Here is a 27,028-nt window from a genome sequence, read left to right as displayed (position 1 = left end):
TACGGGTTCTTATAAATTAGTAAGAATAAGTTAAGAAATATACAGGATAAATTAGCAAACCGTGTAGTAATTGCAGACAGTATGGAATATGAAAAGCAGATTTCAAGCAGTAATAATCTAGTAATAACAACTGAAAGGCTTGAACACATAAAATAATGGAAGCCAGGATATGGAAATGAATACTAAAATTCGAATAACCATGAATTTGTACTTGCTGTAAGTAGCAAATTCATTAATAAAGAGGCAATATCAAGCAACGCTAAATTGGAAGCGTACAAAGCAATTTACAGACTATTCCTAACGTTCAATTAAAATATTGAATTCTAATTTCTTGTCAGTATGGTGGATGCGCCCGCCGTATTACAGCCAAGAGCGAGCACCACTGGGTCATGGGAATCAAATTTTTTCCGCACCGGAGTTTGTTAAAGTATCCTGTTACATTCTGAACACAGCGTCCCGTATCGTATTTCATCTATCGGCGGTAGTACAACATTCCTCGGATTATTAACAGCTTAAGAATCTTAAACATCATGTTTAACGTTATGTTTTCGACGCCCTGTAGACGTAGAGGGCTGACGATTTGCGTCGGGAACTCGCGTGACACCTCCAGACAATTAAAAGTGGCCTAGCGTTCGCCATAATTTATGTAAAGACCTTTTCATAAACGTTCGAAATGCATTAGCCCCGGTCGGTCGGTCGGACCGGGATTGATTAAGGTTTACGATCTCCAATCAGGATATTACGCTGCTGGGGACACGGCTGATTATTTTTCGCCTTCATTAAGTCCTGCGACGGCCATTACCGGAGTACGGCGCCCTACTGGGGCAGTTTGATAAGGTCTTCAGGACTAGTAATTCGTTTTTATCATTCTCTTTTACTTGGATAGACGTTTCTTGAAAACAAAAACCATTACTTCGGCATTTGGAAAGATTTTCGCAGCCTAACAATACTGTATCGACTTAAAGAGATGATAATCACATGGTACCAAGTCTGGTAAGCGCGCTGGATGTATGAGAATTGCTATGAAGAGTGGTCGTTTTATTTGGGTTTAGCATCTAATGGACTACCACTGCTTGTAGCTACCTACAAGACAGCATTTTCTCTATTAATATTGTATTTTGATTGTTATCACTGGCTCTCTAGGACTAACCTATGATTGTGTTCCCAATTCTTTGATGATTGATATCGGAAAGGATAGGTAGTGAATATCGAAAATGCAAACAATAACGAGTGTAAAAATAATACTTTTACGGACAATCCTTAAGTCTTCTTGAATTTAATATTGAAAATTACTTGAAGTTATCCTGATACTAGATTAGTATTTTAACTAATTAATTTTTTACTACCAATTTTTCTCAATAAAGGTCTTTTTAAAATGACAAATGATCAGAATATATACAAGCATATGATATTTAATATGCAGCTGTCCTTAAAAACAGAGATGGGTTAATTGCTTTTATTTGGATCCTTCCAGATCTTTTTATATCTTATTGAAATGTGACCTACAATATGGTAGTTCTTGATCTTGTGACGATTTATCGAATACGTAGTTCTAATTTTTATTTTGTTTTGTTCCAGGTGAGTGATGCAACCTATTCATTCCTTTCAAATAAGGAATACCCACTACAAAAAACAGGTATTTTACAGTTCGTTAGTTTCCATTTACTTGATTTCAATATATCTACATTATACGAAAAATAATATGGAATATATTTTGTCTTTTAGCTTATTTATTTTATTATTTATGTTTTATTTATTGATTTTTTTTTATTTCAAATAATTCTCTTTCAACCCAGATTGCTATATAATTATAAATAAACTATTTCATGTATTACAAACCCAATGAATGTATACTATTTGTACATATAACTACAGCTGCAACTCGTTCTATTATATTTGTGTAGTAGTTACTCTCAAAAACTAGAATTTAACTGAAATCTTTTTTACAGCCAAATCTTTCGATATATGTCTGTTGTGTCATAATTCATCTTACCGAATATATGTGCATATATATTATAATATTTTTTTAAATATTTGCAGTGTACATAAATAGTAATGTATATTAATAATTTAATATTAGGTAGTACGTTAATTCAGTTTTAATTTAACACATATACTATATATTTATAGTGTATCTACTTAAATAAACTAATTTTACAACAATAATAACAATTTGCAGCATTGCATGTTTTTTTCCATTGCAGCTTGTGACAGTATACTTATGTTCTTGCAGTATACCTGTTATAGTATTACTATGTAGAGTATTTATCTGTATAATAAGTATTCTTGTAGTATTTGTCATAGCATTGCAGTGTACTGTAAATATTTGTTTAATGAATTTGTAATTTATACATGTTTTATATAGTTAGATCTAGTTACCGCGTATTTAAAAACTATTTTCCTAAATTATCTTACAGTGTATTTCTGTACGCTTCCTCTAAATTTCAATTCTACTTATAATTTTAAAAAGGTTTTTGTTATATTTAGATTTTAGATATTTTTGAACTTAAACATTTTTTCATATACTTGCATATTATATTATAATTTCAGGGATATTTTGATATTATACGGTTTTATTACCAGTGTGCATTTATATGTTATTTAAAACTTGTTTCCCATCTGTACATAATGTATTATGTACAGTGTACTATTATTTATACAATTCCTATTGCCTGTTACGTATTATCTCGGTAAATTAACAGGAAAGTACTTACAGTGTATTTGTGGTAACATCTCAAGATACATTATATATTGGAAATAATTAAAAATTGCATTAATTGTATTGATATTTCAAACTGCGAGAAATTATTTTGTTCACAACAATATACATATATGCTTACAGTGTACTTAAGAACAATGTATCTAACTAAATCTTACAGTGTACATGAAATTTACAGTGTACATGAACAAGACTTATAGTGTACATGAACCTGAAGATGCTTACTGTTTACTTGTCACAACATTACAGTGTACAGTAAATTTTTGCGTAGTAACTATTTATTAGGTATTTTGATGTGATAAGCTTTTACTGAGTATTTATTATGTGCACGTTTATGTTGTATTTACATACATATATAGTCTATTCAAATTTATTTTGTACGTACGTCATCTAAATTTGTGACGTCAAAACTGAATCAAGTCTTAGTTTTAGTTCAGTTTGACTTTGACATACAACATTCTAGTTTAAATCAAATAATGAAACAAAAATGTTATCCAATATAATTTATTTTAACATTATAGTACATCTAAAAACTACAGATATTTATACAGCCACAATAGTTTATAGGTTAGAGTTATAACCTCTTATCATTATTGCTTTCAAGAATTTTGCATATGTCTGACAATCGGAAGACTTTTGTAGGCTAGTTACACGTTCGAACTTATCAGACAGCATTGTGTCTCTTATTAACTAGAATAAAATGAGAAGGATAATGTTGCCTGATGCTAAAACGAATTTACAAATTGCGACAGGCAATATATTAAACATCTTGATGACGTATGTACAGAAAAACTTAAAATGTTTCCATGTGTATAAGTTTTTTGCTCTTTCTTGGACAATAATATAGAAATTATGTTATTGTTAACAACAATAATTCCTCTTGTTCTTGTATTAACATTACAATGAACACTTCGGAGGGATTGAAATAATTCTAAAAAAAAACCTACTCGAAATAGTTTTTTTTTCATTTTTCACCACCGCCACTGCCTCTAGCGATTACATCGCTACCTCCGTGACGTGGTAGACTATTGGGACTAGGCCGATCATGGTCCCTCGATCTCGTTCGGTGTCTCGACGATGCCCGATAGTTTGTTGTCTTTGGCCAGTGTCGGCCGTCGTTCCGTTCGAGTGATGCGTCCCGGTGCATCGTCGCGTCCGATTCTAGAGCAGTGTCCGCGCGAAAACCTTCGTCGAAGCGTTTAGTGTATCGAATAGCCAGCCGTTCATTCAGGAATCGCCGGGTTGTAGTGCAATGTTCACCTGCGACGACGATGACAAAGTCATCCTGAATCTGGGTCGGAGATCTTTCCGAAAAGGTAACAGTCTGCGTCGGTTATGGTGGTGTGTTGTGGTTGTTTCACGGACCAGTGAAGAGTTAATGCCTTTAAATATCGTATTCATGTTTAAAAGTTCTATAATGTCTTATTTTTTTATTAATTAATGCTTGTGACATCATATACCGACGTTCTTTGTATGTTACAATAACAGAAGAACATAGCATCAGTGTGGTTTTGTCTTCATTACCAATAGACCAGTCATAGAGTTTTCGTTGGTTATATTTAGTGTTATTTTTTTATCGACAGTATTAGAGAAATTTATGTTGATATTAGATGAAATGTAAAACATTTCTTATCATAATAGGAAGGAAAATAATGGTATACATCTGAAAATTTGAGAAACTACTTCAGAAAACCTATTTTTATGTTTCCTTGTGTGATTTTTTTCGAAAACAAAGACACGATTGTAAGCAATTGAAACTGCGGGAATACTTTATTCATTTTACTACTGCCTCTTACTATTTATCAAGGGATTTTACTAAATCAAAACTATAAATCCCCTTCAGTCTTTTTTATTGTATTTCTGGCTTCTTTAATATCCGAACTCTAGTTCTGTTTTGGAGTTCAACGCTTTGCTCTTTCTACTGTTGTTAGTAATGGAAACTCCATTTCAAGACCATCCAAGCATCATTTCATTCATAAACATTATTTAGTACGGTGTCAGCTAAAATACTACAATTTCAAGTCACTTTTAGTGACTAACTTAGTCACAAACTCTCTTCTAAATATATATTTGCTAGCTCTCCATTTCATAAATCTTCACAAACAAGATCTAGCAACAAAAATATTTATTTCTTTTATATTCTAAAGTTGTTTCTCTTAATACAATGAAATTGTTTTTTTTTTGTAGAAAAAATAGAAGCTTCACAACTAGACAGAAAAGGAGAATAGTAATAATGACTGTTGTAATATGGTTACATTTCGTAGTCATTAGGGGACATATTTTAATGCTTCCGTGACATACAAATATTCCTTGTATTTTTATTAGTTGAAGTTAAAATATTTTTAAAATATTGCAGTTCATTTCGTTAGTGTAAGTAGGAAACGCTTTCGAAACGTTTCGAACGAACTCGTTGAATATCGCCCGGTTTCATTCAATTAAAACTCCATAAATAACTGATTCACCTATTTTGCAAGACCTTGCATCATATGGCGGTTAAAACAGATGCGTTTTAGTTGGCATTAGCTTTTCACTGAGCCTTTGAAGCATCACTGGTAGTTTTAGGACCCTGTCGTTGGCTTGGTGATGGATAGACTTACGTAGATTTAGTGATACGGTCTCCGTTGGCGAGACAGATACGCCACTGACCGGCGATCTGACGAAATACTTTCTTGCCATTCGTAATTACCTATAAAAATACGTATAGCGTGATTTGAACAAACACAGTTTCAGAATACGGAATGTCTGGTGATGTTTTATACGAGGACAGGTTGAAAGTTATCTAACAGCTTAAAATACGTATAACTCATTATCTATAATTGTTAACGTTTGTCAAACCAAGACATACCCGAAAAGCATCATCAAAGTCTAATATATATTAATCCATAGATTAAATATTGCAGCCAAGTTATTAGAACATTTCCTGATGTGATAATTTACTTTGAAATCACACGGAACTACGTCAGGTTAAGATCGAAAGATGGGTCGACCACTTGACCTTTGACATAAAACTGTGTAACATTTATTAAATGTCCCTTGTATAAAAACCCCATAAATTAATTGTTTCGGTTTGGTAACGAGTCGTTGTGACGCTTTAACGTTTTTAAATAGTCAAAAGCTGCCTTGGTAATTAGATGTCAGTTAATCCTATTAAACAATCGCTTTAGAGGATACATAGCATTAACCTAGTGTCGACCACAATTAGTGTGTAAAAAAAACAGTTTTCCGTCTTAATAGAAGCAGTTGTGACGTTCGGTGAATTGTATATATATGGCCCCGCTAGTTCATACGGGTGTGTATGTTTAGGCATTTCTAGGTATCCGGTTCGAACCTCTCTCGAATGATGCAGCACTTCGTTTTCTTGTCCCTGACTCATCAGTAGTCTTGATTATCTTGTTAGGCATACTAAATATTCGTGAAGAAAAGGTTCATCTACTCACAATACAAGAAATTCGTACATATATACAATTATATTGATGTTTTTAATACTTACAGTGTATAAATACATAAAGAAGAAAATGCTTGCGACGTTCTTGTCATATCATTTCAGTGTACAATATTTATTTGGATAATGAATATTTTAATTAATATAGACCCTTTTTCACAGATGTACGCTATTACACGATATTTGTACAATTACACTCTATTTTTTCATACACTTTCAGTATCTTTATGCTATAATATGAATGCTTACAGTGTACGTTGGTGTTAATTGATATTTAATATTTATTTAAAATTATTTTTCGTAAATGTACATTATGTACTTACAGTGTACTTTTCACACTAAATAATATTAGTGTATTTTTATTACACCTTTAGTATTCTTATGCTAAACTTATATTATAGTAATAGGAAAATGTTTACAGTTTACTTGTCACAACATTACAGTGTACAGTATTTATTCGGATAATGAATATTTTAATTCATGTAAACCTTTTTTCATAGATGTACGTTATTACACGATATTTGTACAATTACACTCTATTTTTTCATACACTTTCAGTATCTTTATGCTATAATATGAATGCTTACAGTGTACGTTGGTGTTAATTGATATTTAATATTTGTTTAAAATTATTTTTCGTAAATGTACATTATGTACTTACAGTGTACTTCTCACACTAAATAATATTAGTGTATTTTTATTACACCTTTAGTATTCTTATGCTAAACTCATATTATAGTAATAGGAAAATGTTTACAGTTTACTTGTCACAACATTACAGTGTACAGTATTTATTCGCATAATGAATGTTTTAATTCATGTAAACCTTTTTTCATAGATGTACGTTATTACACTATATTTGTACAATTACACTCTATTTTTTCATACACTTTCAGTATCTTTATGCTATAATATGAATGCTTACAGTGTACGTTGGTGTTAATTGATATTTAATATTTGTTTTAAACTATTTTTCGTAAATGTACATTATGTACTTACAGTGTACTTTTCACACTAAATAATATTAGTGTATTTTTATTAAACCTTTAGTATTCTTATGCTAAACTTATAGTAATAGGATAATGTTTACAGTTTACTTGCTACAACATTACAGTGTACAGTATTTATTCGGATAATGAATATTTTAATTCATGTAAACCTTTTTTCATAGATGTACGTTATTACACGATATTTGTACAATTACACTATTTTTTCATACAATTTCGGTGTCTTTATGCTATAATATGAATGCTTACAGTGTACGTTAGTGTTATAAATGACTAGAGTTACCAATTGACTAACCCCATTCAGACTTTACCACGACAAAAGAATGAATATCGGGGCCAGGGCATTATTATAATGTTTTTATAATATGAAAATTATCCCTTCGCATATATTTCGAGGTAAAAAAAGGGCGAAATTGGAGGTGTGTCCGGGACCCGGCTGGGCGTCCGTCCCACCCAAAATCGATCGCAGTGCCGTGCGAGCGGGGGCGAATTAGAGAAAAAAAAACCGACGAAAAAGAAAAAACGCACCGTTCGGTCAGCTTTCGAGAAGACCTCGAGACCTTCTGGGAAGCCCATTGTGTGAATGTTCTATTATAGATCCCCGTGCGATGGAGCGAGAGGGAGATAGTGGTCGATTTTTAGAGTGTTGTTATTATGGCGGCGGTGTAGAGTGATGTATGCAGATATATTGCCCCGTTCGAAATAGAAATGTTCACTTTTTCTTCGGTTACAGTTAGTTTTTTTCATAGTTATTCTCATCTGATGGACCCTATTACTCTATATATCAGTCATTGCTACATTAAATGAAAAACGCGTGGTCTAAATAGTAATTTCGATATAAATTTGAAGGTTTTAAAATTTTGTTAAGTCATTCACTGATTGTTGTGTTGAAATTTTTGTACGAATCGTCATAAAAATAAGCCTACAAGAAATCTGCTGGTATTAGATCTGTACTTTCGGTGTTTCTTTTTTGTTTTTTGATTCTGATGATATTTTCTTCAGAACAATTCACGATGGGCGTCAAACAAGTCTTTCGTGACATGAGAAGTGCCACAAAAATTCGGATAGTGATTTTATTTTTAGGCGCCTTTTTTGTTTTATCACTACATAGTATAAAACAAAGTCGCCTTTTCTGTCCCTATATCCCTATGTGCGCTTAAATCTTTAAAACTACGCAACGGATTTTGATGCGGTTTTTTTTCAATAGATAGAGTGATTCAAGAGGAAGGTTTATATGTATAATATATGCATAATATACTAAGGCAACATTGCTAATTTTAGAGGTTTCCAACGTGATGTCGTAAATTAACCTATTTTTTTAGGCTTATTTAGCAATTAGCAAAAACGCTGCCTAACCCTACGAGTTAGATCAAATTAATGTACTACAGTATTGTACACCATAAAAAGGTCTGCAAAAAAGTCCGCGATGGTATATGTTTATCTTTTAGGGATAACCCACATTAACCATTTTTATTGTTTACTTTTTACGTGAGAAAATGGCTTATTTACGAAGCTATTTTAAGCAATACGGAATTAATCCTTATCGAATTAAGTACCTTAAATACAGTGTGCAATTAATATAGATCAATATGGTTCCTTACAGCATGTAAATTAAACAAATATTTTCGGAGATATTACAAATTTAAAATTTGCGTTTAAAAATGTGTAATGTAATAAAAATTGTATGAATTTAGATATTCCAAAGATAGCAGGAAATCTTCATAGTAAGTATAGGGGAAGAGGAATTGTTTTACTCCAAATTTAATGCGTGCAGGCCAAGATCAGTAATGAATGAACCAAAAATACTGGATCGATTTTAATCATGTTTTCATTGAGTGACATAGGCATATATATTTTATGCCCGTGCAAAGTCGGAGCGGGCCGCTATGTTTTTATATACAACGTTCATATTTTTTCTGTAGTGTATTTAATTTAGTATCAGCATTGCACCCGTGCGAAGCCGGGGCAGGTCGCTAGTTATCAATATATCTTGCCTCAAACAATCAGATATTTCTTGGACGCTTTCCTTCATCACTGTCATCCAATTGATTTTCTTTCTCTTGTAAGTCTGTGTTTCTGTGATTCCCATTGTGCTTTTGATAATGGCACCTTTCTATATTTTATAATTAACATCTCTTTAAAACAATCAGATGTAAACAATCATCCTTAGCTTCTAATTGACTTTTGTTTTATTGTAAACCAAGTCTTTTTAATTGGATTATTATTTCCCTTTTACATGACCAAGAAATAGTCTCAGTCATCAAAATATTATTTTTAGTTTACTTATTCGCCATTTTCATAGAAAATATAGGTAATCAATTAAAAGATAACGGTAATCCTTTAATGTCTTTAGCCCATCAGCCATAACCTAAATTCTCTTAGATTCTTTGAATATTGCTTATGGTAATTTCTGCCCTTGGTTGCTCTTTTTTAGTAATTAGCTCTTATGAATAACAATTTAATTAATTAGCTATTCATGCTTTTTCAATATACGAGATCGGCACAGTTATTGGGGGTTCTAAACCAGAGGTAGGTTCAGCTTAAGCAAAGGTCTAGTGCATATTCATTATAATGAAAATATGTATTGGTGCCATGCATTTGGTTCGTGTATATAGGCAGAGTGTATTGCAACTTGTAAAAAGAGACTTTTTGGGTACTACTATGTTTACTGGTAACATTTTGGATAGTATCGCGTCGGCATTTCTTCTTTTTTTTGGACAGCAGGACCTGTATATTACGGTTATGGATGGTTACATGTTGTTCTTCATAATAGCCACCATTTGAACAAGTAATTTGGTATACTAGACAATAACGGTTTATTTTCCTGAGATTCAGTCACTATTAAGGTTATTAAATTTTTTCCCATTTAGAAATACCAAGATTATCCGTCCTAAAATCACCGTAACTTAATCCCTGTCATAAAGCTTTGACAAAGGTATTCTCGAGAGATTGACGTCCCGAAAACTCTTCTCTGAAGGTACCCTGTACAGGTCAGATTGTAAAAATTTTGTTTGGCGGATAATATTTTGTAATTAGGAACAATAATTCTAAGTTTAGACGTGGTCAAATGACCACCGAAGACGGAGAACGAAGTGGAGGCCCAAAATAGTTTATTGCCGACGAATACATTTAAAAAATCCACAAAATAATTTTGAATAACCGTAAATTAAAATTAAATGAAATAGCAGACGCTCTAAAGATATCAACTAAACGTGTACATCATATCATTCACGAATATTTGGGTATGAGAAAGCTCTGTGCAAAGTGGGTGCGGCTCGAGCTCATTTTTGACCAAAAACAACGACGAGTTGATGATTCGGAGTAGTGTTTGAAGATAATCAAGCGTAATAAACCCGAGTTTTTGCGTCGATATGTGACAATGGATCAAACATGGCTCCATCATTTCACTCCAAAGTTTAATCGACAGTCATCCGAATGGACTGCACACGATGAACCCGCTCCAAAGCGTGGGAAAACGCAACAGTCGGCTGGCAAGTTTATGGCGTCTATATTTTTATTGTATTGATTATCTTGAAAAAGGAAGGACCATCAACAGCGACTATTACATAGCGTTACTAGACCGTTTCGATGACGAAATCGCCGAAAACGGCCGCATTTGAAGAAAAAGAAATTGTTGCTTCACCAGGTAATACTCCGTGTCACAAGTCAGTGAAATCGATGGCAAAAATCCATGAATTGGGCTTCGAATTGCTTCCTCATCCACCGTATTCTCCTGGTCTGGCCACCAGCGACTATTTCCTGTTCTCAGATCCCAAAAGAATGCTCGCTGGGGACAAATTTTCGTCGAATGAAGAGGTGATCGCCGAAACTATTTTCAAGCAAAGGACAAATCGTATTACAAAAATGGTATCGAGAAGTTGAAGGGTCGCTATAATCAGTGTATCACCCTTGAAGGGAATTATGTTGAATAAAAAAAAACTAATTTTGCTTAAAAAAATGTGTTTTACTACGGTAAGGCGGGGACTTTTCAGTTTACGTGTTAAGTCGTTTCGTGTTAGTTAATCATTTCTAATAAATTTTCTAGTGACCAGAGTTTCATTTAATCTCAAATTACGGTGCTACAGTTTAGAAAATGTCTCCGACGTACCGATGCTGGTTCACCGAACAAAGAACCCGGCTCGGAACCCGAGAAAAAAGAACAACTGAGACCAACACCATCTCACGTTCGAAATCGCATTTAGGTTTCCTCCTCCTACGTCAGGGACGACCCACAACCCATACAGCCCGTATGGGTTAGCGCGTGAAGGTGAGGATACAGATATTTTTCCGACGAGTCGAAGAGAGGGACCACCAGGTTATTCCGTCTTTCTCGTTCCGATCGCTGATATCTGGGTTTAATGATGGGTTTTGTTTGGTACTACACTTGTTACAAGTCATTTTCTCGATTGTTACATGGGCATGATGTGTTCGTTTCGAATCTGGCCATCGAGAAAAGTGGAAATGTTTTGCTTTGTAATATGAATTCGTTGTGGCTTTAAAATGTAGCGGTACTAACTTTTTATGTGATATACCGAATGCTTGTGTTAAGATATATTGTTACAAATAATAATATTAAACAATCTGACTGGCGTCTGTTGATTTCGAATTTAGATTTCCACCCAGTCAGTCTGGAATAACTTATTTTGAAATACAATATGTAAAACACAACATTATCTACATCTATAACATATGATATCAATACTTTTATTTGATCTTTAGGATTAGTGGTCAGATTTGGCAGATAATTATGTCGAGAATTATTTGATCATATGAACGTTGTTGTAATCAGTACCTTTTAAACTGCTGGTAACCTCTGCTCTAAAGAATTATGTTTCTTCATTATAGAGAAAAGAGACAACATATTCCAATTTTGTTGAGTTTAGGCAAATAATTGACAATATCTTAACAAAAACGTCAATGTTCCCATGTAATTTTATCATATATGTCGTTCTGTATGTCAGACAAGTGAGTGGGAGTGTGGGAATGGTCTGGAATCGTCAATTTTCTTAAGTATAATATTTTCATTTTATTAAGTACTAGCGACCCGCCCCGGCTTCGCACGGGTCAATGCTGATACTAAATTAAATACTCTACAGAAAAAATATGAACGTTGTATATAAAAACATAGCGGCCCGCTCCGACTTTGCACGGGCATAAAATATATATGCCTATGTCACTCAATGAAAACATGATTAAAATCGATCCAGTATTTTTGGTTCATTCATTACTGCCCTTGGCCTGCACGCATTAAATTTGGAGTAAAACAATTCCTCTTCCCCTATACTTACTATGAAGATTTCCTGCTATCGTTGGAATATCTAAATTCATACAATTTTTATTACATTACACATTTTTAAACGCAAATTTTAAATTTGTAATATCTCCGAAAATATTTGTTTAATTTACGTGCTGTAAGGAACCATATTGATCTATATTAATTGCACACTGTATTTAAGGTACTTAATTCGATAAGGATTAATGCCGTATTGCTTAAAATAGCTTCGTAAATAAGCCATTTTCTCACGTAAAAAGTAAACAATAAAAATGGTTAATGTGGGTTATCCCTAAAAGATAAACATATACCATCGCGGACTTTTTTGTAGACCTTTTTATGGTATACAATACTGTAGTACATTAATTTGATCTAACTCGTAGGGTTAGGCAGCGTTTTTGCTAATTGCTAAATAAGCCTAAAAAAATAGGTTAATTTACGACATCACGTTAGAAACCTCTAAAATTAGCAATGTTGCCTTAGTATATTATGCATGTATTATACATATAAACCTTCCTCTTGAATCACTCTATCTATTGAAAAAAACCGCATCAAAATCCGTTGCGTAGTTTTAAAGATTTAAGCGCACATAGGGATATAGAGACAGAAAAGGCGACTTTGTTTTATACTATGTAGTGATGAATATTGAAAAACTGCTGCAATTTTCATCAATATATTTTTTGTGAATACAGGCGTATGAGAGGAATACTGCGGATGCACTGAGATCGTCAATTTCCCTGAGTATATTTATGGGAGAATATTGGGGGAGATATGTTTCACGATGATTTAAAGCTGTCATCAGGGTTATGGTGAGGAAGGTGCATAAAGATTGTCAGTTTTAAGATTGCACTGATTGTTGTTTGAATGTCAATGTCTGGCCGAAGGATCATTGTGTCCAGAAGTTGAGCAGCGCATTTTGCACGAGCCCTGTTATTTCCATCAGTATATCTGTACTAAATCTAGACGTGAGATAAATGTTTTAACATTCCTAATATAATTAATCAAATTGTCTAAAATAAATAATAAATGAATAATCTAAAATAAATAACAAAATAATTTGTCTAAAATAATGCTAGGTCCAATAACTTTTAAACTGTGTACTTTAACAGAGAAGTAACTTTGCCATCTGGTTGAACATAAAATCATGCATAAATATCTGTAATTCTACGAATGCGTCTCAATTTATATCAGAGCACTGTAGAAAAAAGCCAAAATCATTCGTCAAACCTCGATTTGTGAGTCGTGTGATAGATATAGTCGGTGTAGTTTGCAACCTAGAAAACTTTACCTGGATTCTTCTACTTGTCAATGTGCATGTGTGATCCATGATTTATTTTAATCCCCTATTTTTAGAATAAAATAATATTTTGTTATATTTTTTCCTTATATATGTTTTAAAATCTCCTTTTACCAATTAGGGGTTTATCTGGACTGGATCTAATTGTCTAAGTGACCAACTTAGAAATCATCCCAGAAGACATCCGGTCTTACCCAGCCTGGTTGCTGGCGTGACTGGGATCATTTTCCTTGTCGGATTTTACACTCTTGCCTAGGACAATCACAAACATACATTTACGACCATGACCCAGCAGGATTTGAGCTCGCGACTATCGCAGTAGATGGACCGTCCTGGCGCCACCAAGCCAGCATAAAATAACATTGGTTCAAATAATAATTACAATAGATGTAAAAAAATGCAGTTTGAGAAATTAATTTTATAATCTTACACATTTCTGGATCTGACTTAACTTCAAATATGTGTTGCCTTCTAAGAGAAATTTTCAATAAAAATGACTGCAAAGAGTATATTTCAAGTTCTATCACTGACTGACTCCATCCAACACATTTCACGATATGAAACAATGATGACGGATACCTCGATTATTTCCCCTAATTATTTAATGACCGAGCATAATTATTTTATGCGGTATAGAAAATGGAAGGCCGTGGCGTGGCAATCGCCTAGTCGGAAGAACGTAACGAAGGACTATTGTGCTGTCATTTGGCTCGAAACGGTCAATAGAGAGGAAAGGACACAATGCGGCTTTTGTCTGACGCCTTCTAAAACAATGTTTAGGCCGTTTTATCGCCCAACCTAACCGATCGAAACTGGTTGGTTACTAATCGACTCAGATTGGATAGCTTTAATCCAACCAACAATACAAACAGTTCGGATTTGTTATGTTACAAGTCAGTGGAAGATTATTGCTTGATTATCAGTGGAAGCATTGTTCCTAATGGTTTTTTTTAATGAGTTATTTTCGAATGTTCCTTCAGAACTCTGAAGTAAACTTATACATCCTGATCTTTAAAGATATTTATATGATGCATCATATGGTACAGTCGTTCTTATTTTTGTTAATGAAGGTATTTTAAAAATTAGTGCATGTTGCTTTGAGCTATTGACGATTTTAGGCCATTTTCAGACTTATTCTCGTATATATCTAAATAAAATAAAGTTATACTGATGAAGCTCGCCGGGTTTCTATAAAATATGATGCTTAATTTGATGGAGATATGCTTTTTTGCTTAAATTTGTAATTTCGAAATTATTTAGCTCAGTGTTCTTATAGCTAAATATTGATTAAATCTTATTATTAGAAATATCTAAAAAACAGTGAATCCAATCTTAAAACTAATCATTTTAGCGTTTTTTTCACCACAATATTGATAAAATACGACAGTTTCAAATTGTTCTGACACCTGAAGCTTTTTTTCAATTTTTCCATGTATATACTTATGAAAATTGACGATTTTAGGTCATTTTCATACATTTTCTCGTATGTTTGGATTGACTAGAGATATATGAATGAAAATTACAAGGTTTGTGTAAAATGTAATGCTTAATTATATGGAGATATTGATTTTTTGCTAAAATTGGAAGTTTTAAAGTTATTGGACGAAATATTCTTATAGCTAAATATTGATTAAATCTTATTATTAGAAATATCTAAAAAACAGTGAATCCAATCTTAAAACAGACTATAGTAGCTTTTTTCTCACCACAATATTGATAAAATACGACAGTTTCAAATTGTTCTGACACCTGAAGCTTTTTTTCAATTTTTCCATGTATATACTTATGAAAATTGACGATTTTAGGTCATTTTCATACATTTTCTCGTATGTTTGGATTGACTAGAGATATATGAATGAAAATTACAAGGTTTGTGTAAAATTTAATGCTTAATTATATGGAGATATTGATTTTTTGCTAAAATTGGAAGTTTTAAAGTTATTGGGCAAAATATTCTTATAGCTAAATATTGACTAAACTTTATTATCAGAGATATCTAAAAAACAGTGAGTCCGATCTTAAAACTGATCATTTTAGCGTTTTTCTCACCACAATATTGATAAAATACGACAGTTTCAAATTGTTGTGACACCTAAAGCTTTTTTGCAATTTTTCCATGTATATACTCATGAAAATTGACGATTTTAAGCCATTTTCATACATTTTCTCGTATGTTTGGATTGACTAGAGATATATGGATGAAAATTACAGGGTTTGTGTAAAATTTAATGCTTAATTATATGGAGATATTGATTTTTTGCTAAAATTGGAAGTTTTAAAGTTATTGGGCAAATTAATCTTATAGCTAAATATTGATTAAACCTTATTATTAGAGATACCTAAAAAACAGTGAGTCCAATCTTAAAACGGACTGTAGTAGCTTTTTTCTCACCACAATATTGATAAAATACGTCAGTTTCAAATTGTTCTGACACCTAAAGCTTTTTTGCAATTTTTCCATGTAAATTGACTCATGAAAATTGACGATTTTAAGACATTTTCATACATTTTCTGGTATGTTTGGATTGACTAGAGATATATGGATGAAAATTACAAGGTTTGTGTAAAATTTAATGCTTAATTATATGGAGATATTGATTTTTTGCTAAAATTGGAAGTTTTAAAGTTATTGGGCAAAATATTCTTATAGCTAAATATTGATTAAACCTTATTATTAGAGATACCTAAAAAACAGTGAGTCCGATCTTAAAACTGATCATTTTAGCGTTTTTCTCACCACAATATTGATAAAATACGATAGTTTCAAATTGTTGTGGCACCTAAAGCTTTTTTGCAATTTTTCCATGTATATACTCATGAAAATTGACGATTTTAAGCCATTTTCATACATTTTCTCGTATGTTTGGATTGACTAGAGATATATGGATGAAAATTACAGAGTTTGTGTAAAATTTAATGCTTAATTATATGGAGGTATTGATTTTTTGTTAAAATTGGAAGTTTTAAAGTTATTGAGCAAAATATTCTTATAGGCTAAATATTGATGAAACCTTACTATTAGAGATACCTAAAAAACAGTGAGTCCAATCTTAAAACGGACTGTAGTAGCTTTTTTCTCACCACATTATTGATAAAATACGTCAGTTTCAAATTGTTGTGACACCTAAAGCTTTTTTGCAATTTTTCCATGTATATACTCATGAAAATTGACGATTTTAAGCCATTTTCATACATTTTCTCGTATGTTTGGATTGACTAGAGATATATGAATGAAAATTACAGGGTTTGTGTAAAATTTAATACTTAATTATATGGAGGTATTGATTTTTTGTTAAAATTGGAAGCTTTAAAGTTATTGAGCAAAATATTCTTATAGCTAAATATTGATGAAACCTTATTATTAGAGATACCTAAAAAACAGTGAGTCCAATCTTAAAACGGACTGTAGTAGCTTTTTTCTCACCACATTATTGATAAAATACGTCAGTTTCAAATTGTTGTGACACCTAAAGCTTTTTTGCAATTTTTCCATGTATATACTCATGAAAATTGACGATTTTAAGCCATTTTCATACATTTTCTCGTATGTTTGGATTAACTAGAGATATATGGATGAAAATTACAGGGTTTGTGTAAAATTTAATGCTTAATTATATGGAGGTATTGATTTTTTGTTAAAATTGCAAGTTTTAAAGTTATTGAGCAAAATATTCTTATAGCTAAATATTGATTAAACCTTATTATTAGAGATACCTAAAAAACAGTGAGTCCAATCTTAAAACGGACTGTAGTAGCTTTTTTCTCACCACAATATTGATAAAATACGTCAGTTTCAAATTCTTCTGACACCTAAAGCTTTTTTGCAATTTTTCCATGTAAATTGACTCATGAAAATTGACGATTTTAAGCCATTTTCATACATTTTCTGGTATGTTTGGATTGACTAGAGATATATGGATAAAAATTACAGAGTTTGTGTAAAATTTAATGCTTAATTATATGGAGATATTGATTTTTTGTTAAAATTGGAAGTTTTAAAGTTATTGAGCAAAATATTCTTATAGCTAAATATTGATTAAACCTTATTATTAGAGATACCTAAAAAACAGTGAGTCCAATCTTAAAAGGGACTATAGTAGCTTTTTTCTCACCACAGTATTGATAAAATACGACAAATTCAAATTGTTGTGAGACCTACAGCTTTTTTTGCAATTTTTCTGTCTGAATTTAATAAAGATATATTGGTGAAAATTGCAAGTTTTAGATAAAATGTTGTGATTAATTTCATGGAGATGCTGCTTTTTTGCTAAAATTAGTTGTTTTGAAGCTATTGGCTGTAATATTCTTTTGGTAAAATATTTAGTAAACTCTATTATTAGAAATATCTAAATAACAATAATTTCAATCTCAGAATTGATGGCTTTTTCGTTCTGTTCACTACAATATTGATAAAATACGACAGTTTCAAGTAATTCTGAGTTCTAAAGCTTTCTGTCATTTTTCCACTTATTTATTAACCACTAAAACCGTTTTATATCGAAAAAATCCGTCGGCGGTTTCGACCTTCATCCCAATAAACCAACCTGTTGTGCCCTTTTTTACCTGGACCCTCGCCCTTTATCGCGTGAATTAAGAGTTAACCCGCGGTTTGCGGCGGCCTAACGACGCATCAGAGGCGACGATTGGGACACATCGAGTAACAATGAAACGCTGGAAATAAGGGAAAAACAACGTAGCGTCGAAGATAAACTCATTCGTCATCGGTGACGGGTCCAACAATGGCCCTGCCTAGCCCTTAACTGTCCCTAATGGCCGTTCAAAGCAACGTTTACGGCGGGGTACACCCACCGAATAGGAAATTTATTCGTCGGGTTGTTTCTTTTTTCGGACGGCAGGTAGATGGAGCTCTTGGGTCGTCGTCGTTTTCATGCTAAAATTCGGAACAGGTTTTTTGTCAGTGTTTAATATCCTTGGAAAGGATGTGTCACATCATTGGCGTAGATTTTATTATTCGCTTTTATTGCTGGTGAAAAAGGGAAGCATTAATATTGTTCAAGCCGGCTTGGTTAGCGCACTGGTAAAGGCGACAGGACGGTCCACCTACTGTTGCGATAGTCGCGGGCTCCAATCCTGCTGGGGCATGGTCATAAATTTATGTTTGTGATTTTCCGGTCGGTATGCTTAATGCCGAGGACCGTGGTTCGGAGGCCACGTTAAATTGTAGGTCCAGTCCAGCTAAACCCACAGTTGGTAAAAAGCGACTTAAAATATATATTTATACAATTTTGTTATCTTATTCAAAGAATTGTCCATCGATTGCTGCTATTTTCCCCCATCTTTCAACCATTTTACGGATTCCATCTATTTTTTGGTATCTTCAGTAGCGTCTGGATAATACGACGAGTTTTTTTTTCTTTTTCCATATTTACCAGCTAGAGCCAAATGGTCTTTGGCTGGTATCGCTTCGGGTTTGGGATAGAGAAATTTTGATTGATTGATTTTTTGAGATTTTATCAAGGTGTTGTCGTGTTCCAAGGCGTCTACGGAGAACCTTATACTGAACATGTTCGTAAAACTCTTCACGAACTGGATGCCTGATTCAAGGTGATAGTTTACGTTCTTCATATACAATGGGGCATTGAGTAGCGCTCGAACTTTTTTGGACTGGAAAGTAGGAGTAGTGCAAGTTGTCTCTCAGAGACATGCTTGTACCATATCTGTGTAGAGGCCGACTGGAAGGACTAGCGTCTTATACAGATCTTACAGATATCGCTTTCTGGGTGATTGGGAGTTTGCATTTTCTGCAAAGGAGTGGAAATAGTAGACTGTACACGCCATTGCTTTTGAAAATATCGTGCAGTATTTGAGGTGGCCATTGGAACCTACGGTCGAACTGGAGATAGACGACCAAGAGATCTCTATCTCTTTTTCGATTTGGAGGCGATATGCACGGAACTTCTTCTTACGATGGAACGGAATAACCTGAGTTCTGTTCAGATTAATCTGCACTCGCCAGAATTTGTAGTTTCCAGGTATGTTTTCTCTGGTTTTTTCGGCATATTGTCGAGTGTTATCATGCTGAAGAACAACATTGTTATGTGTCCGGTATGTCGGAGAGATGGATTAGTAAGGTCACTGGTTATGTTTAATTCTAATGTTTGGTTCAAAGAATGTCGTTTGTGTAATATCTGTATTTTTATAGCTTTATGATGATATTTTGGCTCTTTCTGGCGGATTGTCGACCATTGTTTGATTACATTTTATTGCCGATACCTGGCCTCAAGCTTATTTAAACCATGGAAAACCAACTGTAATTGTCTGTTGATCTGTAGCGAAAGTAATTGGCAAATACTTTCAGTAAGGCTATATTACAGTTATAATTCAAATAAGATCGATCCGTATGATACGATATTATAACTGTACGAATAATTACTACAATATACGTACCAAATCGTATCCTTTAAGACGGCATATTAATTCAACAGTATCTATGCTCGTATTCTGGCCGTGTTTCACGCAGTGCGGGACTCAAACGCCTGAATTGTAGTCGAATAGTAATCTTCTTTGATGGTTTCATCGAGTGGTGTTGGTGTTATGGTTGTCCATGACACTCCTTGTTCAAAGTCACCACTTTTAGAACGTCGAAAGCAGTATTCACATGTTGAAATCGATGGAGCATGGGTGCCATAATTTTACCCTTTTAAAAACTTACAGTGTTGATACTACATCATATCCCAATTGAGACTAAAAGTTTGCTTGATCTGCATTAGAGAGTGAACAACACTCTTAATAAGCCATAACCGAAAGCATCGACTATGGCAATATTGTATTATTACCAGTTTGTATACAAAGTAGCTACGAAGATCATTTATAATAATCATCATAATCTCAAACCATATTGTGTATTTCTCAAGCATTGAGAATCGTCATTAAAACTTTTATATTTTCTCTCCGTGTTCATGACTTAACCATCAAGAAGTTGTCGACATCAGTTTTTTGTGATACAAAAAAGATTTGTACAGAAGAAGAAGATCATGTTTCATCAACACAGCTCACCTCAGAAAGCCATCATGACTTAATTAAAATACTAATTGTTACAATTATGTATCCACCATATTTTCCAGATTCAGTTGCATCCGAAATTTACGTTTCTATAAGTTCAATGTTCTCTGAAATAAGTGTTTTGGAGTTCAGGAAGCTGATATTGAAGTCGTGTTTCTTATATCGAGCGACAACACAACCTGGTAAACTTTTAGTGGTCACTTGTTTCTCTCGCTGGCCAATTAACGCTGTACCGCAGCGGCCGCCGGTTTTTTTAATAAGGAAATCTATATTAATCCATCGCGGCTGGCTTAAGTACCTACGTGGGGTGGACAGAAGAAATCTTACGTTCTCTTGACCGCGAAAGCGGGCGATAAATCACCAGATCGGAATAATTTAGATAGCTGCCGCAAGAAAGTTCGGTCCCATGCCTGCCTGGCGAGACGAAGTGTGTGCGGCTGAACAAATGATCTGTTAAGTAATGTTCTCGCACATTAACGGGCTTACGTAGAGTTTATTTGTAGCAATTTGCTCGCGGCGGTTCGCTCTTACGACATAGCATGTGAATATCATATCTATTGTTTACCTGATTATTCGTTTTTGAATTATGTTATTACATTATATCAGTGCATATCTGTATTTCATAACCCCCTCCCCTTTCCCGCTCTCCCACTCATTCTCTTCCTCTCTTTATCACCCTCCCTTCATCTCCTTCTGTTCCTTTCTCTCTCCTCATCCTCTCTTTCTATATTTCTCTCTCCTACTTTCTGCTTACAACAACATTAAGAAATAATTGAGAATGTCGCCAGTAATAGGGACATGACATAGAGAAGAGCAATACGTACAAATAACATAGATACATTAATATCAAGTATAACTCTAAGGAAAAGTGAAAAGCTAGATCAAATAATATTGGAGGAAAAATAAGGTACATTAAATATGCTTGTCTTAAATATGAAAAACAAGATGTCATAAAGAATATAACCTAGATTTTTTGTTCATTAAATCAATAAATATATTATCACATAAGTTTTCAAGTTATGGTTCAATATGAAATAGTATATTATTTAGAACAATCATCATAATATTTGTATGATGACGATACAATATGAATTATTAGAGCATCTAGGAAAATTAACGAAGTCTGGCAACGTACCATAATAAATTTATATGAAAAAGAAGATTAATAATAAATATTAAAAAGAAGGAGTCATAAAGAATATAACCTAGATTGTTTGTTCATTAAATCAATAAAGATATTATCACCTAAGTTTTCGAATTATGGCTCAATATGAAATAGTATATTATTTAGAACAATCATCATAATATTTGTATGATGACGATACAATATGAATTATTAGAGCATCTAGGAAAATTAACGAAGTCTGGCAACGTACCATAATAAATTTTCAGGACTTGTATGGAATATGTACAATTTGACAACAGTGTAAACAACAAAAGTATATTTTATTTCGAATATCTTCATAATAATACAGTTAACACTATATCATTCAAATTTATTTAGACGATTTATACAATTTGGCAATAGTGTAGATCTGTGAATCCCATTTTTCGTTATGTAAATTTTTATAATATGGCAACCAGACAGTGATATAGTCTAAAATAATAAACTCTTCAAGAAATTCCACGAATTCTGGTAACGTCTCATAAGAGGTTTTTTTGAATGAAAACTCGTACAGTTAAATATAACATATAACAGTGGTAAGATTTACCTTACAAATTTCCTGATAAAGATGGCATAGACCTGTAAACTCTTCATCAGATGATCTACTGTAAAATCAGGAATTTTTATATTATTTATGAAATTGTTATTAAAATATTTGTAGAAAATACATGCAATCTGTCACCAGTTTAGATGACGATACAATATGAATTATTAGAGTATCTAGGAAAATTAACGAAATCTGGCAACGTACCATAATAAAATTTCAGGACTTGTATGGAATATGTACAATTTGACAACAGTCTAAACAACAACAGTATATTTTATTGCGATTATTTTCATAATAATACAGTTGACAATATATCATTCAAATTTATTTAGACGATTTATACAATTTGACAATAGTGTAGATCTGTGAATCCCACTTTTCGTTAAGTAAATTTTTATAATATGGCAAGCAGACAGTGATATAGTCTAAAATAATAAACTATTCAAGAAATTTAACGAATTCATTTAACAATGTTAAATATAACATATAACAATGGTAAGATTTACCTTACAAACTTCCGGATAAAGATGGCATAGACCTGTAAAATCAGGAATTTTTACATTTGTTTGTAGATAGGCTTTATTCTTAACTTCTGGAGTAATTCCTGAAGTGATTAGGGATGTCACAAAACGGAAATAATTTACTGCCAACTATAGCTGTAAAGAAATATGAAAAGTAAAACTGAAAATAACATTGGAAGAGATAGTAAGTACATACAAAGTGAAAAAGAAGAGATCGTTTGAAGGGTTGTACAAAGCCATTTATTGGATTTACCGAGGATGTATGGGACCAGTATTCCGGCACGAACTCTACCGCGAAGAAATCGAGGCCTGCAAGACGATAGCGCCCACCTTTTTCTCTAATTAGTACCGATTTATCCCGAGAGGCGAGCGAAAAAAATGATTATCGGCATTCGACGGATAATATCTCGGCCAATTATTCGTTTTAGCGTTTAGACGATTGAGTAATTAACGGGTCCGGGACTCGGAACATATTGCGGTCTGCCCACACGCCAGTGTAGTACCTCCGGGCACGCCGTAACGCCAGCGCGGCCGGTACTTTTACTCGCGCTACCCCAAAAGTGGGCTCCATTATCTCGCCGTTTCCATGTTTCTGCGACTTTTTTCGGGGAAATAGGAAAAAACGCGACATGTGGCAACGGTGGGCGTCGAATTTTTGATCCGGGCCCCGTTGCCGTTTCTCGTTTTTATTCCCCGGCGACGAGGATATTGTTTTATACGATACGCACGCCCATGGGGAGTCATATCGGTCTTAAGAAGGATGCAGAAAAATACCTTTAAACTATTTGAGGTGATTAATAGCACGGGTGAACGTTTCCCGATGTTATCGGTTACGACGGCTCCCAACAATTTGTCTTTGTATGCAACGCGGCCATTTCGATTTCTTCACATATAAATCCGAGGCCGGTTTTGTACGGCGTTAAATCCGACCGATTTAAGACTATTATTTTTTAAAATCAGCACCAATTTTAGCATATTATTATTAGAGTAGTTATATTATCATTAGACGCCATAAGAAACGAAAATGTTTAATTTCACTAATATTTTGATTCTGAACATTTTTTTTTATTTTGAAAGATTTGGATTACTTTTTCACATTGCTGATATAATGCACGCGGATTTTTTGTGTCTTTGCAAGAATCAGAAGTGCTATATATAAAATAATAGATGTTTCTGCACTAATATTTTGATTCTATGGAACATTTTTTTATTGTGAGAAGAATTTGGATTACTTTTTCAAATAGCTGATATAATGCTCCCAGATTTTTTTTGGGTATTTGCAGGAATCAGATGTTCCTATATATAAAATAATAGATGTTTTTTCACTAATGTTTTGATTCTATGGAACATTTCTTTATTGTGAGAAGAATTTGGATTACTTTTTCAAATAGCTGATATAATGCACACGGATTTTTTGTGTCTTTGCAAGAATCAGAAGTGCTACATATAAAATAATAGATGTTTTTTCACTAATGTTTTGATTTTATGGAACATTTCTTTATTGTGAGAAGAATTTGGATTACTTTTTCACATAGCTGATATAATGCACACGGATTTTTTGTGTCTTTGCAAGAATCAGAAGTGCTACATATAAAATAATAGATGTTTTTTCACTAATGTTTTGATTCTATGGAACATTTCTTTATTGTGAGAAGAATTTGGATTACTTTGTCAAATAGCTGATATAATGCTCCCAGATTTTTTTTGGGTTTTTGCAGGAATCAGATGTTCCTATATATAAAATAATAGTTGGTTTTTCACTAATGTTTTGATTCTATGGAACATTTCTTTATTGTGAGAAGAATTTGGATTACTTTGTCAAATAGCTGATATAATGCTCCCAGATTTTTTTTGGGTATTTGCAGGAATCAGATGTTCCTATATATAAAATAATAGTTGGTTTTTCACTAATGTTTTGATTCTATGGAACATTTCTTTATTGTGAGAAGAATTTGGATTACTTTTTCAAATAGCTGATATAATGCTCCCAGATTTTTTTTGGGTATTTGCAGGAATCAGATGTTCCTATATATAAAATAATAGTTGGTTGTTCACTAATGTTTTGATTCTATGGAACATTTCTTTATTGTGAGAAGAATTTGGATTACTTTTTCAAATAGCTGATATAATGCTCCCAGATTTTTTTTTGGTAATAAAATAATAGTTGGTTTTTCACTAATGTTTTGATTCTATGGAACATTTCTTTATTGTGAGAAGAATTTGGATTACTTTTTCAAATAGCTGATATAATGCTCCCAGATTTTTTTTGGGTATTTGCAGGAATCAGATGTTCCTATATATAAAATAATAGTTGGTTTTTCACTAATGTTTTGATTCTATGGAACATTTCTTTATTGTGAGAAGAATTTGGATTACTTTTTCAAATAGCTGATATAATGCTCCCAGATTTTTTTTGGGTATTTGCAGGAATCAGATGTTCCTATATATAAAATAATAGTTGGTTTTTCACTAATGTTTTGATTCTATGGAACATTTCTTTATTGTGAGAAGAATTTGGATTACTTTTTCAAATAGCTGATATAATGCTCCCAGATTTTTTTTTGGGTGTTTGCAGGAATCAGATGTTCCTATATATAAAATAATAGTTGGTTTTTCACTATTACTAAATGTTTTGATTCTATGGAACATTTCTTTATTGTGGGAAGAATTTGGATTACTTTTTCAAATAGCTGATATAATGCTCCCAGATTTTTTTTGGGTATTTGCAGGAATCAGATGTTCCTATATATAAAATAATAATTGGTTTTTCACTAAAGTTTTGATTCTATGGAACATTTCTTTATTGTGAGAAGAATTTGGATTACTTTTTCAAATAGCTGATATAATGCTCCCAGATTTTTTTTGGGTATTTGCAGGAATCAGATGTTCCTATATATAAAATAATAGTTGGTTTTTCACTAATGTTTTGATTCTATGGAACATTTCTTTATTGTGAGAAGAATTTGGATTACTTTTTCAAATAGCTGATATAATGCTCCCAGATTTTTTTTGGGTATTTGCAGGAATCAGATGTTCCTATATATAAAATAATAGATGTTTCTGCACTAATATTTTGATTCTATGGAACATTTCTTTATTGTGAGAAGAATTTGGATTACTTTTTCAAATAGCTGATATAATGCTCCCAGATTTTTTTTGGGTATTTGCAGGAATCAGATGTTCCTATATATAAAATAATAGTTGGTTTTTCACTAATGTTTTGATTCTATGGAACATTTCTTTATTGTGAGAAGAATTTGGATTACTTTTTCAAATAGCTGATATAATGCTCCCAGATTTTTTTTGTGTTTTTGAAGGAATCAGAAGTGCTTATATATAAAATAATACGTGTTTTTGAAATGGAAGACTATCAACCCTTAAAATCAGTGCAGATTCTAACAGAACGCTAAACTCACCGTACTCTATCATTAGACATTACAAGTATCAAAAATTTTGAACATAAAACTACAATTGGTTTTGTTTTTTTTTTCGATGCAATATTTCTTTATCATGAAATGATCATACACTTAAAAAAGTAAATAAAAATGTTGGATATATTTTCACATAGCTGTACTCATTATTTTTTGCAAGAATGAGAGATGCTCTAGTATTATACTGTTTTGATATATACTGGTTTTGTACTGTTTTGATTCGTTGGAACATTTTTCTTGCGAAATGTTTATACATTTCTGGATTTTTTAATTCTTTTTATTCTGAATATAAAATTACAGTCGGTTTTATCCTAATATTTTGATTTCATCGAAATTTTTTTTATCACGAAATGATGTTGAACTTAGAAAAGTAAAAAATGTTGGGTACATTTTCTGTATTAACGGTCTAAAGTCCATCGGGCCTAGCGAAGTAAGTTACCGTTTGACAAATGTTGATCTTTCCAATTCGGACGCCGTTTTCATCGTGAGCTCGAAGGAAAATGGAAAGGAGCTCGCGCGCGACCTCGCGGAGTCCGAGGAAAAAGCGGCGACTGACGCTTTCGTCCGGATACCTGACGAAAAATTCACCGACTATTTGTATACC

General features: G+C 32.9%; 1 protein-coding gene across 6 annotated transcripts in view; it reads left to right on the top strand.

Moving 5' to 3' along the window:
• ckn (CRK like proto-oncogene, adaptor protein) overlaps nt 1-27,028 on the top strand; it is a 295,091-nt gene that overhangs the window by 205,479 nt on the left and 62,584 nt on the right. The window contains exon 1 of one of the 6 annotated variants that reach the window (XM_076415884.1): nt 3,845-4,035. The exons of 3 other annotated variants lie outside the window; for them this stretch is intronic. In XM_076415884.1, coding sequence (XP_076271999.1) covers nt 3,972-4,035 — 64 coding nt within the window. In that variant the 5' untranslated portion in view covers nt 3,845-3,971. Of the gene's footprint in view, nt 1-3,844; nt 4,036-27,028 lie in introns of those variants that run through there. 2 more of the 6 variants (XM_076415878.1, XM_076415875.1) reach the window with 2 other exon arrangements.

Source organism: Rhynchophorus ferrugineus, unplaced genomic scaffold (genome assembly GCF_030347505.1).
Source record: "Rhynchophorus ferrugineus isolate W39M unplaced genomic scaffold, kcgeb_rfMv2 rfM10, whole genome shotgun sequence".
Taxonomy (NCBI): domain Eukaryota; kingdom Metazoa; phylum Arthropoda; class Insecta; order Coleoptera; family Curculionidae; genus Rhynchophorus; species Rhynchophorus ferrugineus.
This window is presented reverse-complemented; position numbering and strand designations above follow the sequence as displayed.